Source organism: Prionailurus viverrinus, chromosome D1 (assembly GCF_022837055.1).
Source record: "Prionailurus viverrinus isolate Anna chromosome D1, UM_Priviv_1.0, whole genome shotgun sequence".
Lineage (NCBI taxonomy): Eukaryota > Metazoa > Chordata > Mammalia > Carnivora > Felidae > Prionailurus > Prionailurus viverrinus.
Window position 1 is genome coordinate 44,624,164 of NC_062570.1, and position 21,865 is coordinate 44,646,028.

Here is a 21,865-nt window from a genome sequence, read left to right on the forward strand (position 1 = left end):
AACAAAAAGCAGTTTAGGCCCCAGACAAAGACAGGCAGGCCCCAGGCAAAGACAGAAATCACTGTTTATTCATCAGGTAGAACACTTCCATTAGTCAGCTCCTGGATTCCATAGAATAAATTTGATGTAATATGTAAACTACCAAGAGGCAAGTGGAATACCCATAATCAAGGATCCTATTAGTACCAAGAGCACTAAGACCCCACAGCAGCCTGCTCAAAACCTCCACTTGTAAGGGGTTTCAGTTACAGACATCCTCCTAGCTTGCTGAAGCCCAAGTTTCGTATCCTTGAACCACTACACTACATAGCCACAGTTTGTGAGACAGGGATGACAAGAGCAGGCAGAGGAACCCTAGAAGCTGGCAGTCCAGCCTTGAGTCTACTGGTCCCAGCCAAGGACCATGCTGCCAAATGCAGATCAAACTGGGTCCTGAGAAGTGTGTGATGAACAAGGCCCCCTAGAGGGCAGCAGAACCTCACAGGAAGGAGGAGAAATACCAAAAAGGGGTTCATGGGGTGTTTTACTGAAGGAGACACAAGGGGGCAATGCACACTTTTATGGAGAATGGGATCAAATTAAACTTTGTGAATTGAAGTCAGTAGAGGTAGGGCGATCTAAGTTGTATACCAGACCAGAAAAACAAGTTGGCTAGAAAGAGCTGGGAGGAAGTCAGTACAAGAAAACAAGGTTCTCTGCTCAGTGAGTGTTTATTATCCCAACAGTAGTAATAAACAGGTACTGTTTCCTGAGAAACTATTATACATCACGTCTTCTGCTGTGAGCTAGATGGTATTTTAGACACTGGAGATAATAAAGATGAATATAACACTGGCCTTCCCCTAGATAATGCCTGTATCTGTAAACAGGTATTGTCAGTAGATAGTTGTAAGTGTTTCAGGTCTTTGTCGGGGGCACTGTGGGGCACAGAAAAGGAAAGAGTTAGTTAAGAAAGACAGTAAAGTCCTCAAAGAGAGGATAACATGATAGTATGGGTCCTGGTTGTGGTATTTTCTCTTGCCTGTGATTTCTCTAGGTCTTCCCTGAAATAATCTTTTTTTTCCTCCTTCATTTATTCTTTGAGTCAGCACATTTCTTTATTAAGTCCTGCCAGGTTCTAGTCACTGTTGTGGGCACAGGGATACAGATGTGGCTCTGACATAGCAATAACAGGCAGAACAGTGAGCTTGCCCTATTGCTTTTCCTCTTCCTCCCCCTCTCTGCACCCTCTCTCTTGGGATGAAGGAGAAAGTTGAGCCCTTCAGTCTAACAGGTCCTATGTGAGGAAGAAAGGTAATAGAAAAATAACATCATGTCTTTTCACTTATGCATTCAACAAACAGTGACTGCACGATGTACCTCTCAGGCCCAATTAAGTTCGAATTCCTTCATGGTATGTGCCATTTTAAGATGTGTCAATCTTGGCCACACTTGGTGTTGTTATCTTCACCATGAATTTCGTGTTCTCTAATTGTTTATGATATCCATTTTTGTCATTCTCATTAGATTATAAACTCTTTGAGGTCAGAGGCTATGAAACATGTTTCCTTAATGTCAACTACAGAACCAAGGACTATGCTGAGTATCTAGAACACAGTCCATATGTGTTTGAATATATTATTTATAAGAAGGACATAATGTTGAATTCCAGTATCAATATTCATCAGCTATGTAAACTATAGTTCTCTTTTGAATAAAGTCATTACTACCCTTCCCCAGGGTTGTAAGGATGCTTGAGACAATATATAAAAACTCCTAACACAGAACCGGCACTTATGTTTGCCCTGTCTCCTTCTCTTCCTATTCTTTGGCTTCTCCTTGATTTTTTAAATTGAGTTTTCCTTTCCCTTTTAGTCATCCCTTTGTTAACTTTGGTTATAGTGTTTTAGAATTCAACAGCTCAGATATATCTGGCTTTGCCCCCTCTTATTGTGTAACTTTCAGCAAGTTATTAACCATTCTGTAGCTCAATTTCTTTATCTGTAAAGAAGGATTATAATAGTACCTACTTCATAATGTCTTTGTAAAATTAAACGTTAAAATCCTCATGTTTGGATAGCTATTGTATATCTATCTCTATGTGTTTGTTTATGTATATAGAGATGTGTGATTGCGTGTGTGTGTCTGTGTCTGTGTGTGTGTGTATATATATATATATGTATACATATATGTGTTTATGTATGTATAAATCACATATATACATATAACTTTTATGTAATGTTTCTTTGAGTATCTCCCATTATGAAATCTTTAAAATCTCACTTTCATCTTACTGTGATAGACACTGAACAATGTGGAATCTGCTCAGAAATGGCAAAATTAATAAATCCATCTGTTGTAGTTATATGTGACTATAATAAACCATAAGACATCATCCTAAAACCAGGAGGAGTATAATTCCCTTTATTAAAATGCTACTATTAAAACAATGAAATGAAAGTGAGAAGGGGGTGGAAGGGCAGTCCCTAGTCACAGACTTGTGATTTTAGTAAATTTTGTCCCATGCAATAGAGTGGAGATGATTTTTTGAAGCTTATGTGAGTCAGAGCACAACTTGGCAAACCCCGGATTGCCACAACTGCCTCCCTCTCTTGGGGGGAGAGGGGTCGTCCCTGCTCTCAGGCATGTAACTGTCACAGAAGCATGGCCTCCCTGCCCTCCTCAGCCCCTCACATGCACGCAGAGACCAGGAACCCTCTGTCACCACCACCTCCTCTTGGTCTTGTCAAAATCAAGCGATTTTAAAACCTGAGAGAAATAGGAACTAAGATTCTTGGCAACACTTGGAAACACTTTTTGTTTGTCCCTCAGGGGTCAAGAGACAGAAGAGTAGAGAAAAGAAAAAGCATGGTGTGTGGCTATGGTACCCGAGCAAGGAAGGTGAAGGAAGAGGACAGAGGAAGAAAGGAGGGTGGGGAACAGAGCAATTCTTTGAGAAGAACTGGTGAATGACTGAATGACTCTGTGTACAGGAGGAGAAAGCCAGTTTGCACGGAGCTAGGTTTGGATACAGATTACCGCCTCACCTTTGATAAATGTTCTTGCTTTTACCGTTTCTACAGCTGCATTCATGCAAAAAAGCATCTGCCATGTTGCTGCTGTATACCAGGCCCTGCCTTAGTCACTTGCAAAAGGAATGCACGTGCCCTTGCTCCTGTGCAGTTTACAGTTTAGTGAGGAAGATAGCAAGCTAGTGAGCAAACTAATATCTAATTAGAATTTGAAATAAGTGTTCTGAAGGAAGAGAAGAGGACGCTAATAAAGACTAACAGGAGAGAAGGGCTGAGATAAAAGAAAAGAACCTCAGGGTTCCTGGGTGGCTCAGTTGGTTAAGTGTCCAGCTTCATTCAGTTCAGGTCACCATCTCACAGTTTGTGAGTTCGAGCCCTGCATTGGGCTCTCTGCTGTCAGAGCAGAGCCCACTTCAGATCCTCTGTCCCCCTCCCCCTCTTTCTGCCCCTCCCTTGCTGGCTCTCTCTGAAAAAATAAATAAACATAAAAAAAAAAAAAGAAGAGAAGAGAACCTCATCTGTCTCCATCTCATTTTCAAATCCAGCCTAAATTCTGGCAGCCTAAGTTAGGGCATGTGGGAGCAGACAGATCCTGTGAGCTAGGTCTAGATGGTAGTAAAAATTAAAGATTCACTAACCCATAGAATGTAATGGAGATCATACAGATCATGTCCCATAGGCAGACTCATGGCATAATATTCCTAAGTATTAGGGGACAGGTGGAGAAAACAGGACAGAATATTTTGCATCAGAATTATCTGGGAAAAACCTGCCTAGTTATAGAAGTTATTAGAACAGGGAAAAAAATGACAGGTATAAAAGTACCACTAATATGCACCTATTAAAATTAAGAATTTTACATAAACTATGTTACCTGATCCCTGACATTTCCATTTGGCAGATGGGGAAACTATAACTCAGAAAACATTAGCAAGTCTACTAATATAACACAGCTGGCTTATGGTTTCCTTGTGGGATAGGAGGCAAACTCTGGGAAGCAGTAGTAGATTCGAGTTTTTGGAGACTCAAGGTCATACAATTTGGGGAGGAGACTCTTTAAGAATAAAGGTAACAAAATATGAATACAAAAATAGGGTCAGGGCCTTGCAAGGGACTGCTGTGAGGGTCTCTGCTTTCCCATTACTTTCAGAGCAAATCTGCTTCCACAGAGAAGCACTGAGGGCTGGGCTCCAACCAACCCCAAAGTGAGAAAATCAAGTTACTTAAGTGCAGATTGTAACCAAGGTCAGTACCAAAGAGGGAAACAGGGATCAGGTTTCCTATCCAGTAGCGGTAAAAAGGGTCAAGACAAGAGCAGAGGCAGGGGCGCAAGCCAGCAGATCAGGAAAAAGGTAAAAAGAATAAAAAAACAGCACAGCTCCCTGTGTACTTTCAGCCATTTGAAGACAGAAGCAGGCCCAAGAAAGGGCCCAGCTAGTATCTGCAACCAGCATTTTAGTGAGAAACAATATACATCACAGTTAACCAATCCGCTAACCTTGGACAAGTTACTTAATCTCCCTGTGTGCTGGCTCTTCCTCCTTTGTAAAACAGGGATATGAGTAGTACCTAATCCCTAGGCCAGTTGCAGAGATTCATTCGGTAAATAAATTTGGGTGCTTAGCATGTGTGTGGTATATTCCCAGTGCTTAGTAAACATTGGCTTTTCTTGTCATTACCCAGCTTGGTCTGACTCCAAAGCTTTTCCAGTTGTTTATGCACAAAAATGTTAGAAAGAATTCCTCTTGGAAAAGTACTCATCTGATTTCAGGAAGAATAAATTATTTTGTCTGAAAATCCCTTAGTCCTAAAATAGAAGGCAGTAACTTTTAGTTAATACTTTGCTGAACCGTTTATTTAGACTGATCCTATTCTCATATAGAGATCCTCTGCCTGGTCAACGTGTTGTTCCTCCCCGAAAAGTTTTCCCTATTGAGGAGGTTGTGTAAGCTTGTAAAGTACTTTAGAATTAGTTTTTAAATCTGTATCTTCCTGGGTTTCTATTGATTGTGAAACAAATAGCCAAATCAAAAGAAAGCACATGGCGAAAAGCAATGACTTAAGATGATTCATATTTGAAAACAAGTTCTCATCATAAGTGGGATTAAAATACATCCTTGGGGAATTTTCTGGAAGCTAAATGAAAGGCTTTACTCCATACAAAATTTAACACATTTCCATAGTAGTGCTATGCTGTAATTTATTAAACTATTCTCTGGTGGTTTGTTGTTTTGTTTCATTTTTTGCTATTTTTCTAGAACACTGAAAGAAAAAATCTTTGTACAGAAGCCTTTGAGCTTCTGTTGAATAATTTCCTTAGAATAAATTCCTATGACTAGAATTACTGGGCCAATGTAGCTGATTCTTTACATTTTAATTGTTTATTTGCATTGCTTCCCACCTGTCAACTTCTACCTTCCTTTTATTTTATACAGGACAGGGCAATATGTTCCCTGGCAGTTTCTCAAATTCTTTCCCAACTTATGTTCATTTCTGACATTATTTTCTCGGGCTGTTAATCATGCTTATTTCTTTTGTTTTTAATCTGAAATCTCTGAGTGAATCAACTTGACATTGCAAGTCTGGACACAAGCTGTTTTTCTGGATAGGGAGACCACAAGATCTGCCGGAACAAGTAGTAAACCATCTGAATATACTTACTTGCATACAGACACACAGAGGGCAGAAGGAGGAGACTGAAGTAGGGAATGACTTCATAATCATGAACTAGATTTGGCCTTACTGCCCCCTCAAGTGAAAATCCTTAAGGACTTCTCCTCTGTCTTCATCTAGAATTCTCCCCTGAGCAATCTAACCTGAAAGATTGCCTTGGGACTTCCTTTGGCTGTCTTTGGAACACTTAGAGTTGTTGGAAAGTCTACCACCTCATCCTGTCTTCTGATATCACACGGTCTCCCATACTTTAACACTGATTGACAGTTATTCTTAGCAATGCCTCTCTGACTTTCAGATTTTTGTGAATTGCTGTGGAGGTAAACTCCAGTCAGAGGAATGGCAGTCTGTTTCCATGTTAGCAAGAGGCCTGGAGGGAGCTCTGTTCTACTTGGCCATTGGGTAGTCAAATTTGACCTTTGAAAAAAATATGCCTATATTGTGCCCAAAGTCCAGCTGTGTTAAGTACACACTATTCCTTTCATGTATGGTATTTTCAGTCCCTCAAATAGGTTATCTGATAATTGAAATAAGTTTTTTTTAGCATAAAATGAATTTAAGAAGTGAGGTATTAATAAAAACCATGATGTTTGGAGGTAAAACATGTGGTTTCTCACCCCGTTTCTCTAACCATTTATGGAGACTTGGCCAGACGGTGAAGCTTTCTGAACCACAGGTTCTTCTGAAGTATGAGGATAATAATTACTTAGTTTGTTGAAAGAATCAAATCGTACAGGAAAAGTTTTCTACAATATTGTAAAAGCTATTCAAACACATATCATAGTTTCTGTCCTTACTTGATGACTATCATGATCCAAAATTAGGATAGTCCTAAAGATAATGTATCAAAAAAATCTGGAAAATAAAATGCAAAGGGTTGCACTCTGCCTCATACAGTTTTAAAATTAGAAGCTGTGTTTTTGGATGATTGCTAAAGATGTTACCTATGGGCAGGTGTTTGATCTGAACTTTGTCTAGAGCCCAAAAACTGAGGGTAGGCTGGTGTTTGAGGAACCAACATGGGAAAAGAGTTGAGTATTTCCAAAGCTGTTTGAAAGGTCTCTGGTGGTATGGAGGGGAAATAGAAACAATGACTAAAAACCAAAAGCAGAACTCTGTCTAAAGCCAGGGAGGGAAAAGGAAAATGAAGAAATAAAATCTGGCTCCAAAATTTGCTAAAGTCAGCCTCAAATATGATGGCACCTTAAAGAGAATTCCAAAATCATCAGAGCCAGGACCACTTTTACATGGGTCTATAACTGGACGAGGTAAGGGATGAGCACATAGGGACACAACTATGTATTCTTTATTTTGTTTTTCTTGATACTTTCTTAGTCTAGTGACAGGAAAGGTAATTGAGGAGAATCTTTGACAAATACATGCACAGCAATGCCAGTTCTACAAACGTGTGACCAAAAGCTTTATGGAAGTACTTACAAGTGCTATGTTTACTAGTAAACAAGTAACTAGTTATTTTGGGTTCAAGGACCCAATTCCAGTGTGAATGTGTTGGTGTGGGCAAGTCCCTACCAACAAGCAATTCTCTTGACCAGCTGGGTGTCTTATAATTCAACTCAATTCTGGCACTATCCACCTGGAGATTCCACAGGTTAAGGGTTCAGTCCTACAAGATTGCTGCCCCTCCTCTTCATGCCAACTCATGAGTCCAGACTATCGCTTTTGCTTCTGTCTGAGCTGTAGACTGGAGGTTCTAAGGACCTCCTCTTTAAATTTCTGAGCCAGTTGCAAGTCAGGCTGTTACCTATATTTTTGACCAACTGGTTGTGAACCAGAGATTCTCATGACCCTCTCCTCAGGTTCTAATAATTTCCTAGAGTGGCGCACAGAACTCACAGAAACATTTTGCTTACCAGAGCAACGGTTTATTGTAGGATATAACTCAGGAACAGCCAAATGGAAGAGATGAGTAGGGCAAGATATGTGGGAAGGGACATGGAGCTTCTATGCCCACTCCAGGCACACCACACTCCCAGCAGCCCCGTGTGTGCACCAACCCAGAAACTTTCCAAACCCGTCCTTTGGACTTCTGTGGAGGCTTTATTACAAGGCATGATTGATTATATCATTGACCACTGGTGACTGAACTCAATCCCCAGCCCCTCCCCCTCCTTGGAGGATAAAGGGGTGGGACTGAAAGTTCCAACACTCTAATCACATAATTGGCTCCACTGGCCACCAAGCCCCATCCTTAAGTGCTTTTGGGAATCACCTTATTAACATAACAAAAGGCATCTTTAGGACTTTTAGCACTTAGGAAATTCCAAGGTTTTGGGAACTGTGAGCCAGGAACAGTGCAAGAAGACCAAATATATATAAGAAATATATATATTCTCACATATATTTAGTCACCTATATTATCTATATTTGGTCATCTGAATAACCAAATATATATATATATTTTTATAAATCACCATATCACACTGGTTAGGGCTACAATTAGCATAGCTTCCAGTAATTAGCAATGGAGTCTGTACCACATGATAAGAGCCAGTTGTTTAGGTGTTCTCTAAATGTGGGCTATTGACAAAACAATCCTTTGTTTTTTTCCCAGTCTATCTCCCTCTTTTTCTACCTATTCAAATCTAACTCTTTGAAGACTCTCCTACTTTTTCATATACAATAGTGTGTATAAAAAAGAATAATATTTAAAAGAAGACAAATGATTAGGTAAGACTAAAGCATTTGTTAGTAACTTGCTTTACGGTCTTCATAAACACACACACACACACACAGAGAGAGAGAGAGAGAGAAAGACAGAGAGAGACAGAGAGAGAGAGAGAGAGAGAGACAGAGAGAGAGAGAGACAGCTTACAAATATCCAAACCAAATGCTATAAACAACCTTAGACATTCTAAGACTCAGCCTTGGTATGAGAAAGTAACAAAAGTAAATAAGAGGTAGGGGGATTTCAGTATCAGAGAATCTAAAACTTAATTCAAAGTAGCTGACATGATAAGATTCATATAAAAAGTAATTCTGAGCTTAAACAGGTTAATTCAGTCATTGAATTGTCTAAAATCTACATTGTTCTAATCTTTCAGGCCACCATTTTTTAGAATGTTGGCTTAGACTCTCTCAAGCCTGCAACATGGTTGTAGCATTGCCAAGTACCACACCAGACAACTGTCCATAGCAAAAAGATACCATGGTTTCCAAGTGTTTTCTTGCCAAGAGTAAAAATAAGAACACAAACAAAAACAAAAAAACTGTTCTTAAAAAATCTCCAGAAGACCCTCTCTCATGATCATTGGCTGAAACTGATAAACAACATACTGCCTTCTTCCCTTGCCTTCCCACTGCATTGTGAGCTCTGTGAGGCAGGACCTTGGATTAGTTATCTCTATGTTTCCAGACCAAAGTCCATTGCCTAGAATTAAATGGATGCTCAACTAATGTCTGTTGAATAAAGTAATCCATTCTATCCATTTGGCTTGATTTAATGGGCCATTTTTATTCAAATACTAAATACTTTTAACATCTTAGAAGAAAAGAAAATTCAGAGGGAGGCCTCTATCCAGGACTAATAATGATTTTGCTTTTGTTGCACTTCTTAATTAATTTTGAGGCAGCAAGAAAAGAAACTTATGGCAAAAATGACATTACCAAGGGTAAGCAAGTCTTCTGATACTAGGTCATTTTATCACGGCCTGTTGAATACCAGAGACTTGGATGAATTGATATCATATTAGGCTCCAGTTTGAGAGAAAAAAGGCAATAAACCTTAAGAGTCTTGGGCTGCTGCAAGGTCTACCAGCAGTCATTCTCTACCAATGAGGCTTGTGACTTTAGTCAAGTCAGTTAAGTAAGTCGCAGTGTCCTCCTGTGGCAATGAACACAACAGTACCCTCTTTAATTAGTCACAGGCTTAAACCGATGGATAAAAAAAGATGACTTCTGTGAGAGCATGCTGGCTTTGAAAACGGTCATTCAAATATGAAGGTTCTTCTTGATTCACCATGTAGCAGACTAACACTGGGAATCTTATAACTCATTTTAGACAAAACATCTAGTACCTTCCAGATGTGGTGATATGCCACTTCTGATACAAAAGGGGTTCGAGCTGTCCTCCACAATGTAGGCAGCCCAGTACTGACTGTTCAACTTCAGCTTAATGGTTATATAAACCTCTTACATCCAAGAAATATCTCTTCTCTTGGCATCACCAGTCTCTTCTATAATGCTCAAACATAATACCACTCAATGAAGCTTTGTTAATGATAAGAGCAATTTATTTTATTTATTTTTTTAATGTTTATTTATTTTGACAGGGCGGGAGTTTGTGCTCTGGCATAAGTGGGGGAGGGGCAGAGAGAGAAGAGGAGAGAGAATCCCAAGCAGGCTCTGTCAGCGCTGAGCCCAACACAGGACTCAATCCCACAACACTGGGATCATGACCTGAACTGAAATCAAGACATCCAACCGACTGAGCCACCCAGGCACCCCAGAATGATTAAAAACAAAATCATAATGGAAGGCAACATTACATTACAATGACTGGAAGTGTGGGTTCTAAACTTGGACTTCCTATGTTCAAAATCCTTGATCACTCTACTTAATCCTTAAAATCTTAGGTTTCTTTCCTTCAGTAGAGTGGATATAATAATAACAGAGCCTCTGCCATAGGGTTGTTGCCAGGATTAAATTCAGAGAAAATCCTAGCACCATGTCTGGTGCATAGTAAACACTAAATAAATTCTAATTTATTGATATGAATCTTTTTCTCAGAAGCTAGGAATTGCACTCCTTTTGCCTTTGACTATTGAATGTGATGAAATCACAAATTAATAGGCAATCTGGAAGGGTAGATCGTGTGTGGTTTAACAAGAAGTAACCCTGATGTGATGCATATACCATCACAAGCATCCAATAAGTATTACAGGTCAGCCACTGCCGTGAAAAGCAGACGCCTGTTTTAACACAGGACAACCCTCTGCAGCCACAGCTGTCCCTCAGCCTGGCCAGTGAAGCACACAATCATATCTTTCTGTTTGCTCCTGTCCTTGTTCATGCTTACCAGGTACAAAGACAGGAGACTGGCCCAGCACAAGTCGGAAATAGAGTGTTTCACCCCCAAAGGGAGTGTGGGCAATGGTGGGAGAGCAACCATGAGCAGGTAAGCAAACCGTGAGTGGCCTAAGGCGGTGTGAACTACATGTACGCAAGCTACAGGAACAGGTGGCTCCCTGGTCTAGGTCCTCACTCCACCGTGCACCCCATGCAGTGTGTCCAGCCTGGGCCACCATTGGTTTTCTGTGTGTGTGTTTGATTTGCAAAACCCATGCCATCCTCGTGTGAAGTGATGGGAGCCTCCTGTCCCGGATGCTGCTGTCTCCCAGGGTTGTGTGCTTTGCATGTCTGAAGCCTTAGCTCACAGCTCTCCCATGGATTTCAACTTCTTGGTCAAATGCTTCTGGAGTTTGCAAAGTGGAAGAGATTGGAGGAAATTCATGTTTCAGGACTATCCGATCGTTTGTCAAAACAAATGCAAAAGCCTAGGACTGGTTCTGAGGGAAGGGCTTCAATGAGGTAAGATTCCAGCCCTGATCCCAGACAAACCAGGGAATTAATCTGACTTATTTTCAGTGGAACATCGTCTGACAGCCAAGGGCAAATGCCAAGGCCAAACTAGCAAGGTGTAGAGTCAAGAGGCTTTTCATGAACTGAAATCAGGAAAGCTAGTCCTCCTCTGGCTACCATAGCTTTGCAGCTCCTTTATTTCTCTGTGTTCAGTGGCAAACACCCCCTGTTGCTGCGCTGTGCATGTTCCCTCATACCAGGTACCCCCAACTGAGCAGTGCCCAGTAATCTGGGTTATTTAGAACTATAAGCATCAACTACGCTGTGTTGCATGAAATGAACGTGCTTTATTGCATGGGACTGGGTTTTAAGAAAAAGACTCCGGAGAGAAATACTGTCAAGATTGGCATTAAACGAGTACAGAATGCTGGAGCAGCCTTGAGCTGGGGAATCAATCACCGTGAACTAACTCTCCACGTCTAATTTGTTGTGCCATTTCCCCATCCACCTGTGGTACAAAACTGTGGAAGGGAAGCTCTTACAAATCAGCCTGGGCTAAAGTAAAGGGAAAGTGCAGAAAGTGCAGTGTGTACATGTGTGTGCACGTGCTGAGAGCAGAGCCTGAGATCCAGCTGCACAGCAAGAAGATAATCCTGTTGAATCCCGTTGAACTTTCACCCAAGCATTGTATTTGCTTCCTCAGTAGTTGGCTCCCTCTGGTTTTCAACATGATGTCTAACTTTCTCCAAGGATGACCGCATTGCACAACTTCTGGGGGTGTAATTCATGTTGCAGTCTGTGAAAATGGTATGCCAAACTGTGCAGCATAGTCTGACCAATCATTTAAAGCAGCCCTGGATGAGAGGCTGGCCCACTTTGTCCCTGGCTCCCAGACAAAGCAATGAGAGCATGTATATCTGTATAGGCATATATGGTGCACATTAGTGTATTTGATGCCCTTATACCCATGAAGCCTTTATAGAGCCAGGTTTGGATCTCAGTGTGTTTGAAAGATAACCCTCAATAGATCATTCTGTGGGAGTAACTCAACAGACTGCTATCGGGCCTACTGGTTTCCTTCCATTCAGATATGACAAAGTGCCATAATTCCTGTCCTTGAAAATCAATCAAACAGCACTGGAGTTGGCTGGACAAGGTGAAAATGACTGTATCGAATGTGTTACATTGCTACAGAATGTAGAATCAGAGTGATTTCTGATTTGAAGCAATTGTCTAGGACGGGACTTCCCAAATTTGGCTCCCTACCAAACATACTAAGACAGAATCTGCAGTGTTACAAGTTTCCTAGGTCGTTTCAATTTAGCCAGCCCATAAACTGATATTTTGGAATAATCCATTTGTCTAGGAGGTGATATGCAGCTATTCCCAGCAAACATCAGGCCTCAATTCTGCCATGCATTGTTCTTGGGAGTGTTTGGTCAATGCTTAGAACTCTCACATCTGATCAGCCCAGTGTTTAGATTTGCTTAAGACTGTCTTGATTGAGAATGGTAAGAAGGAGACAGCAGACAATGGGACACAGAGGATAAGGGGACTCCAGATCAACTGGACCAAGCCTTCCTGGATCAGGTCCAGATCTACAGAGATAGCAATTCAACATATCTACACTGAGAATAGTCCAAGTTTCTCTATAATAGCAAGATAATAGTTACCTTTGTTTCCTCACTTGTTTGGGTATAGCCAAGGTAATGACAAGGGCTTATTACATCCTGGTGAGGCATAGGAGACTAATGCATGCAACAGTAAGGATAGTTCTGTTGGAATGACCAACCTCAGCCCCACGGATAAGCATAATTCATTGAGAATAAATGGTTTTCCCTTCCTACTTTTTCTTCCTTACTATTTCTTTAGCATTGAATAAAAACTGATGGCAGAAAGTGAAAGTGAATGGGAGGGAGAGGGAGCCCTTCAGTGTTCTAGAAAAGATTTCCTTTAGGGAAGAGAAAAGGCCTAGCAACACATAAAAGGAGAGGCCAAAATGTCTAAGACCATTGAGTATTTTTTCCAACTTCATATTTGTTCACATAAATACACACATACACACACAATGACATTTATCCAGGAGAAATAAGTTTATCTTTTTAATTTACTTTTATTTATTTTTTACATTTATTTATTTTGAGAGAGAGGGTGGGGGGCAAGGGACAGAGAGAGAGAGGGAGAGAAAAAAAATCCTAAGTAGGTTCCACACTGTCAGTACGGAGCCCAATACAGGGCTCAAGTTCATGAACCAAGAGATCATGACCTGAGCCAAAATTAAGAGTTGGATGCTTAATGCACTGAGCCACCCAGGAACCCTTTTTATTTTTTATTCTTTGAGAGAAAGAGAGAGAGCACATGCACATGCAAGGAGGGGAGGAGCAGAGGGAGAGAATCTTAAGCAGGCTCCATGCTCAGCCCAGAGCCCAACACGGGGCTCCATCACAAAACTGTGAGATCATGACCTGAGCAGAAATCAGGAGTCAGATGCTTAACCAACTGAGCCACCCGGGCACCCCAGGAGAAATAAGTTTAAAATGAATATTAAGAGAAAAGGTATCAGAGAGGAGACAACTGCAGTGTAAACTGTTTCTAAATAAGAGGTTAGAGTAGTTAATCCCAGTTTTCTCCCTCTGGAATTGAATGGAAGGGCTGGGAAAGAAAACCTAATCAACTTTTACAGATACTTTTAACATCCACTGATGAGGTCCTTTTTCTTGTCTGCTCCCACTCCTTCCCCCAATTGCTTCCCAGGGTCATAGTCAAGCACATTCACTCTGCAAAGATCTGGGCTGGATCTCTGGCCATAACCAACCAACCAGCCCTGGCAGGGGGGTGCTGAGGGAAGCTCAAACCACCACAGAAAACCAGAGGAGTGTGTCCCTGCACCTTATTTGCCTCTGTTTTCTATGTTGAAGCTATGAACAGGACAGGACCTGGTGAATTCATGCCTGAACTCTTCTTCCAGAGCCAAGTAACCAGCAGGGAAAGAGTTTTACAGTACATGTAGCCCTAGAGCTGAACACTATTATCTTCCCTGAAACAATGACAGGGCCTTAGAGATAGTCCGTCACTTCCCCCTTTTCCCTCCACCCCCACATTTGGAAAAGACTAAGAACATTATATGCATCCATAGCACACTAGCTTCCTGAAATATTATGTTGTTTTCCTTTTATGTGAATTTATTTTTTCTTTCCATCTGAATCTAGCATAACTTGTCATCTTTTCATATTTTCACAGTGGACAGTCTAAGTGTGTTTCAGATCAGAGAACTCCTGATTGCAGGAGAAGTGAAAGAGAGTCCTAAACAGGGAGGTGCTCTAAGCACCAGAAATTCTCTAAACCCTGTTATCATGTGAGTTCATACTGAGAGAGTCCACCTCAGGGATGGCTAAAACCTCAACAATGAATGTTATTATCTCCTGTCTCAGCAGGGCCATTCCATCAGAGTGCTCACTGGAGTCTGCATTCTGAAGCACTCATGATGTATCCCATGAAGGGGGGGAGGCACAGACATTCTGAGCCTCTCAGTCTCTCTTTGAAAAAGAGCTCCCTAATCAAATGAAATAGACTGATCTACAGTGTCCCATCAGTGCTTGAAGGGAGGAGGGTGGTGCGAGGTTATTTTTACTGTTGCAATGTCATGATATCAACCACCTGAGTCACTGATTTTTACCTAGTAGATGCAGCATCTAATTTTAGTGGGTATAATAAATGTCTACTAGAGCCTTTAGAGAATCTAGTAACAGTGATGTCATAATCACCAGGAACTCAGATTTCAAAAGCAATCCCAAATTGTGATGTCTGTGTTAAAATTGTTTCGCCTTTCATTAATTCAGTGATTTCTTCCTTAGTGTTATGCTCACTCATTAAGCACCTACCATAAGCCAAGCACTTACAGGACTCTGGAGATAAATAGATGACCAAGACTTGACTAATGCCCTTGCAAATCTATAGTCCATGGGGGAACAACATCAGAAAAGATAATTGCAATGCAGCAGTAACCCCTGTCCCACAGGAACATGTATGTGTCTAATTAAATCCTCATTTAATATCAGAAAGTACAGCTTATGCCAGTGCAGAGAGAATTAGGAGTAAAATAAACAAAATAATATTAACCTGAATTGAGTGTTGAAAAGGACTACACACAGTTATACAAAATTCAGAGCCACAGAAGAGCAACGTTCTTTCTTTCTACTATGAAGCCAGCTAGTTTCATAATGATAGGAATGCTGCAGTAGTCTTCTCTTCATTCCTCCTCAAAGTCAGTTTCAAATTAATGTTCCAACTTATAGAGACATTCTAAAACAGGTAACAGTATCAGTTACTACCGTTGCTGTAATTATTATACATCAGACACTGTAGCAGTACCTTCTCATTGGTTATGCACTCCCAAGAATGACCTTTCCATAGTACAGATGAGGAAAATGAGGTCCAGGGATATCCAATAACCTAATATTAAAAAGTTTTAGCGAAAATTCTGAAATCAAAGACCTTAAAACCTGGTTCCGGCACTAGTCAGTGTGACCTGGAGGTGCCATTTTACTTCCTTAATCTCTATTTTCTATAAAATGAAGATAATAATATAGCACTCCCCTTATTATATAATCCTGTGAAAATTAAATGAGATAATGCAAGCACAACACTTAGCAGACTGTGTGGCACACAGAAAGCATTCAAAAGATTTTATTTAGTATTTCTAAGTACCCAAGGCTACTTAGAAAGTCCCTTTTTTTTGTTTGCTTTTTGTCTTCTATTCTCCACCTGCCATCATGGATGTTTTCCCAACAGTCAATTCTGGAAAAGCATGTAAAATAAAATGTAACATCAACAAAATTAATTCAATGGTATAACTTCTATGCTTTAAAATTCATGTTCTTCTATGGTTACCTATAAAAGCAGCTAACTTTTATTGGAGATACACAAGACACTAGTATAAGTGCTTTACCTGTATGATCTCTTATTTAATCTTTAAAAAGGTAAATAATAAAGTCCACACTGGAGACAAACTCAGTTTGATTCTGGAATTCACACTGTAACCACTATGATATCTGCCACCTGGGATAAAATCTAAACCCATGCACTCAGAATAGAGGGATCTTCCCACACTAACTCTAACTCTTTGACTTTTATTCCCTCTGTTTCAGTACATGTGTCTTCTTTTTCAGACACCCCAAATTTCTTACCATTCTCCAAACACGCTGACTCCTTTCTACAATTTCACACCTTCACACATGCTGTGTTTCTACCTGGATTGCCCTTCCTTTCTCCTTGTATCCATCTTCTCCAACCCCCATTCCTGTTCTCCCTGGTAAACTCTTACTCAGTTTTTGAAACCCAAACCTAATGTCAATTCCTCTTTGAAAGCTTTCTCAAATTTCTACAATCTATTTTACATCTGACCAAACTCATAATTCTAAAGTATTTTGAGTTTATGGGGCGCCTGGGTGGCGCAGTCGGTTAAGCGTCCGACTTCAGCCAGGTCACGATCTCGCAGTCCGGGAGTTCGAGCCCTGCGTCAGGCTCTGGGCTGATGGCTCAGAGCCTGGAGCCTGTTTCCGATTCTGTGTCTCCCTCTCTCTCTGCCCCTCCCCCGTTCATGCTCTGTCTCTCTCTGTCCCAAAAATAAATAAACGTTGAAAAAAAATTTAAAAAAAAGAACTTTTAAGATCTATTCTCTTAGCAACTTACAAATATACAATAGATTATTATTAACTATAGTCACTATGCTGTACATTAGATCCTCAGGACTTATTTATCTTACAACTGGAAGTTTATACCTTTTGGATCTCTTCACCCATTTCACCCACCACCTGCTCCCTCCTCTACCAACCACCAATCTGTTCTCTGTATCTATTAGTTCAGGGTTTTTAGATTCTACATTTACATGATATCATGCAATATTTGTCTTTCTCTGACTTATTTTACTTATCACAGTGCCTTCACGTTTCATGCACATCATTCATATTGTAACAAACAGTGAGATTTCCTTATCTTGGGAATGGCTAAATAATATTCCATTGTATGTTTGTATTTGTATGTGTGTGTATGTATATGTGTGTGTATGTATATGTATTTGGTATGTATGTGTGTGTGTATATACATATATATATATATATATACCACATATTCCTTATCCATTCATCTGTTGATTGACACTGAGGTTGTTTCTGTGTCTTGGATATTATAAATTATGCTGCAGTAAACATGGGTGGTAGATATTTTTTTAAGACAGTGATTTCATTTCCTTTGGATAAATACCGAGAAGTGGGATTGCTGGATAATATGGTAGTTCTATTTTTATATTTTGAGGAATATCCATATTGTTTTCCATAGTGGTTGCACCAATTTACATATCACCAACGGTGCATGAGAGTTCTCTTTTCTCCACATCCTTGCCAATGCTAATTATTTCCTGTCTTTTTGATTCTAGCAATTCTAATAGTTGTGAGGTGATATCACATTGTAGTTTGCATTTTCCTGACGATTAGTGATGATGAGCACCTTTTCATCTAACTGTTGGATATTTGGATGTCTTTTTTGGAAAGAAAACACATTTTGTCTATTCATCCATCAGTGGACATTTAAGGTGTTCCACGCTGCAGTGAATATGGTAGTGTTAATCCCTCTTTGAGATCCTTATCCTAATTCCCTTGGACATATACCCAGAAATGGGATTGCTGGATTATATAGTAATCTATTTTTAATGTCCTGAAGAACTTTCATACCATTTTCCACAGTGGCTGCACCAGTTTGCATTCCCACCAACAGTGCACAAGGGTTCCTTTTTCTCCACATCCACCAATACTTTTTATCTTTTTTTACGATTATTATCCATCCTGAAATGTGTGAAGGGATCATATTGTATTGTACACTAAAAAAACCTGTTAAGAGGTAGGTTTCATGTTAAGTGTCCTCGCCACAAGGAAGAGAGAGAGAGAGAGTATGTGTGTGTGCGTTCACCATCTGAAGCATCCCAAAGGGAATAGGACTGAAACTTTCTTAGCACTTCATATCTGTGGCAGGTGCCTATTTACATCCAGTAAGAAAAAATAATCAAAAATTACCTTAAGCCAGAGCTTCATATAGATAATAAGCATGTTGGTGGTAGATAACAACCAGGATTCAAACCTCAAAACTAGGGTACTCTTCACACATTAGATTTAAATTAAATATGTTAGGCAGAGGTACTTTAAGATCAAAAGGAATCTTTTTTCCTAAGCAGAAATCATTTTTTCAGCAACCATTCTAACAGTCTGGGGACACTTTCTTATTCTACAGTCCCTCAGTATTCATCTCTGCAATCTTCAGGTCAATTTGTTGATAGAGAGCTTTGGAATTTATGATCAGGTCATTTTATGGATACAAACTTGGTTGTTATCATTTCCCTGGATGCTCCATAAGGATGTGCCTTGTTAGCCCCTTAGTTTTTGTGTGCACCTAGCACACAGACAGTATTGCATGTGTGACTCTGGATCTAAGGTCCTATTTGGGGCATATTGTTTTGCCTTTTATTTGACTTGGGCATATTAGTGAAGTTCCATAAGCCTTGGGTTTTGCATCTATAGTAGAGGTTAATAATACCCATTTACATCAGGCATTCAAGGAAAGCATTCTAATTTGTTTCCTTTCCCTAACCCTCCCAGCCCACCTACTCTGCCCCAGACACCACACCAAGCATTGGAAATGCTCCCAGTTACTGCCCTTGGAGTGCTCAGGTTTAATCCAGAAACAGACTTGTAAATAAGTGATTAAAAATACCATGCAATAAGTGCTATATTATATAGCTGCTGTGAAGGTCAAATATAATAAAACAGATGGAAACACCTTGTGAGGTATAAAATTCTATTCAAAGGGGAGCTATTATCATTCCAGGACCCTCCTCTTCTTAGTCATCAATCCTAATCCTATGTTTTATTCAAGGCTTTAAATCAAGCTGGATTTTCCCACAAAGACTTCTCTGTGGTATCAGCCAATGGGTGCAAAATAGCTGTGTCTTCTTTTGTTCTCTCTTTATGAAATTGTAATCTGTGCTTTATAGTAATTGCTGGAGAAAATCATTTCCATTTTGGGGAAAAAATCCTCTAATCTTAGTTGAAGCACCTTAAGTGTAGAATTTACATCTCAGTATGAGGAGTAGTTTAGTTTGAGGTTTGAGTCTGAGTTCCTGAATTTTGAATGAAAAAAAAAAAATAGCTTAACTTGGGAAAGAAAATGCTCTGATGATCCAACAAAATGCCTCTGCTTGGAACATGCTTTACATCCTTTGTTAGATGCTTTCTCTTTATGGGAATGTGGGGCAAGTACCAGCTGTACTAGAACCACTGGGCACTTGAGTAACCCACCCTGAATGGATCGTGACATGTCCAAAAGGCCGCCTGTTAAACCAAAGACTAGTTAAAATAGAGCCAATGGTTCTCCTCCCACAAGGACTTCATTAGAGACTGAATGCCTAGTGAGAGACATTCTCTGAGAGGATTATCATAGAAGCAGGCAGCCCCTGCTGGATCACAGCTACTAAAAGGGAGGCGAAAGTCCACCTCGCAAGGTTGTTGGAAGGGTTTCAAGGGGTTGGGTGTGTGGAATTACCTTCTTTGCCATATATGCAACACATAAATATTAATTGGATTTGGTTTATCCATGTTATTTTAACATTTCCCAGTCTTTAAGGCCTCGTTAATCTCCACTTTATTTGCAAATCCTTCCTTGAAACTTCTTTCCCCAGTGAGCAACCTTTTGTCTAAATTCCTCCAGTACCAAGGACAAACGTCTTTTCTTTCACAATAGTTTTAGAATACCACTATATTCCTTTTCATCATTTTTTCACACCTGTTAAGATCTTAACACTGTATCACTGCATTATTAAAACAGCTTCTTAAATCTACCCTGGACACCACTATTTTGCTTGTGTCAATCTTCTTGGCTCCTTAGTGCCTGAAGGACTAATTAACCTAACAGATGTTAATTAGGTCCTAACATATTCCTGAAGTAGGACCAGGACTGGGGCCAAACAAGGAATAGGGTCAATGGATGAAGCTGCAATGAGGGTTTAAAGAAGGTTATGGCGTGATTCCTAAATTTAATTGCTTTTGTTGAGCTTGAGAAATACCAAATATATAAAATACTAAATAACAAAAAATAATTCCTGCATTTAAATAACATAGAAAATAACTCATGAGTATTTGTTTATATATTCATTCATCTATTTTTTTTTTAATTTTTTTTTTCCAACGTTTATTTATTTTTGGGACAGAGAGAGATAGAGCATGAACGGGGGGAGGGCAGAGAGAGAGGGAGACACAGAATCGGAAACAGGCTCCAGGCTCTGAGCCATCAGCCCAGAGCCCGATGCGGGGCTCGAACTCACGGACCGCAAGATCGTGACCTGGCTGAAGTCGGACGCTTAACCGACTGCGCCACCCAGGCGCCCCTATTCATTCATCTATTGATCTAGCATGTAGATTTCATATATATCTAATAATTAGACCATTTCTCTGGTCAACTATATTAGACCATCTATCTATCCCAGAGTCTAACAAGTCCAAGGTTAATTATGAATTAGTTATTAAAATAGCAAAAGAAAGGAAAAGAAGGAAGATCCTTGTAGGTCAGGGGTGACCACAAAGAATTTTTACAGCAGACAAAAATGTCCCAACTCTACTCCTGATGCTTCCACTTATTCTCCATCCCCACCTAGTAAAACTGGACTACTGATTATCTTAGAATATCCTTATGGATTCCTGAACCTATGTCACTGCTATTTTTCCTGGATGCCAATGCCTACTGCTCCTTTTGGATTTTGCCATAATCTACTAATTTTTCAAGGTGTAGATTCAATCTGTCTCTTGTACGCAAGCATCATTCCCTGGCCCCTCCCCTCCTGCTGGAAAGTTTCTTCTTGTTGTGAAGTTTTGAATCCCTTGTGATCTGTACCCTATAGTTAGTTACCCCATGAACTACTTGTTTCCATGCTCCACAATCTCTTAGGCTTTGCCCTTAGCAACTTTCCACCTGCCCATCTACTTCCTCATTTCAAGGTCCTAAGAAAAAGAAAAATAACCCTCCTATCAAAATACTATGAGTAACTCATATTGCTAGCCTTCTATGTGCATCTTTTTTCTTGCCCTCTTTGAGGCAAGTCTCATATCAGTAACTCGCTGCCAGAATATCAAAAAGTACTGATGAATAGGGGCACCTGGGTGGCTCAGTCAGTTAAGCATCCAACTTCAGCTCAGGTCATGATCTCATGGTTTGTGGGTTTGAGCCCTGTGTCGGGCTTTATGCTGACAGCTCAGAGCCTGGAGCCTGCTTTGGATTCTGTGTCTCCCTTTATCTCTGCCCTTTCCCCTACTCATGCTCTGTCTTTCTCTCTCTCAAAAATAAATAAACATTAAAAAAAATTTAAAAAGTACTGATGAATCACAATCATTTGCAAAGGTATCACATATCATTTATTACCACTATTAGTTGAAATACCAAAATTTGCAAAATAGTGCAGATTTAAGGTTATCCTCAAATTTATACCATTCTTTTTAGTGGTATTTCAAAATAAGTCAGAGAGAAAATAAGTGGGCTACATTTATTAGGGCTGTCCTTATACAGGACAACTGTCTTTTACCAGATCACAGCATGGGGAAAAAAAG

The 21,865-nt window shown here is 40.1% G+C and overlaps 1 protein-coding gene and 1 long non-coding RNA gene across 4 annotated transcripts in view; one reads left to right on the forward strand and one right to left on the reverse strand.

Annotated features, from left to right (window-relative positions):
- Positions 1-21,865, forward strand: part of GRM5 (glutamate metabotropic receptor 5) — a 507,658-nt gene that overhangs the window by 477,415 nt on the left and 8,378 nt on the right. The window contains exon 8 of the mRNA XM_047879457.1: positions 10,723-10,818. Coding sequence (XP_047735413.1) covers positions 10,723-10,818 — 96 coding nt within the window. The remainder of the gene's footprint in view (positions 1-10,722; positions 10,819-21,865) is intronic.
- The window catches only part of LOC125177288 (uncharacterized), a 114,863-nt gene that overhangs the window by 86,437 nt on the left and 6,561 nt on the right, over positions 1-21,865 (reverse strand). Inside the window, exon 3 of one of the 3 annotated variants that reach the window (XR_007156553.1) lies at positions 13,703-16,019. The exons of the other annotated variants lie outside the window; for them this stretch is intronic. This is a non-coding gene — a long non-coding RNA (uncharacterized LOC125177288). Of the gene's footprint in view, positions 1-13,702; positions 16,020-21,865 lie in introns of those variants that run through there. 3 annotated transcript variants of the gene reach the window in all.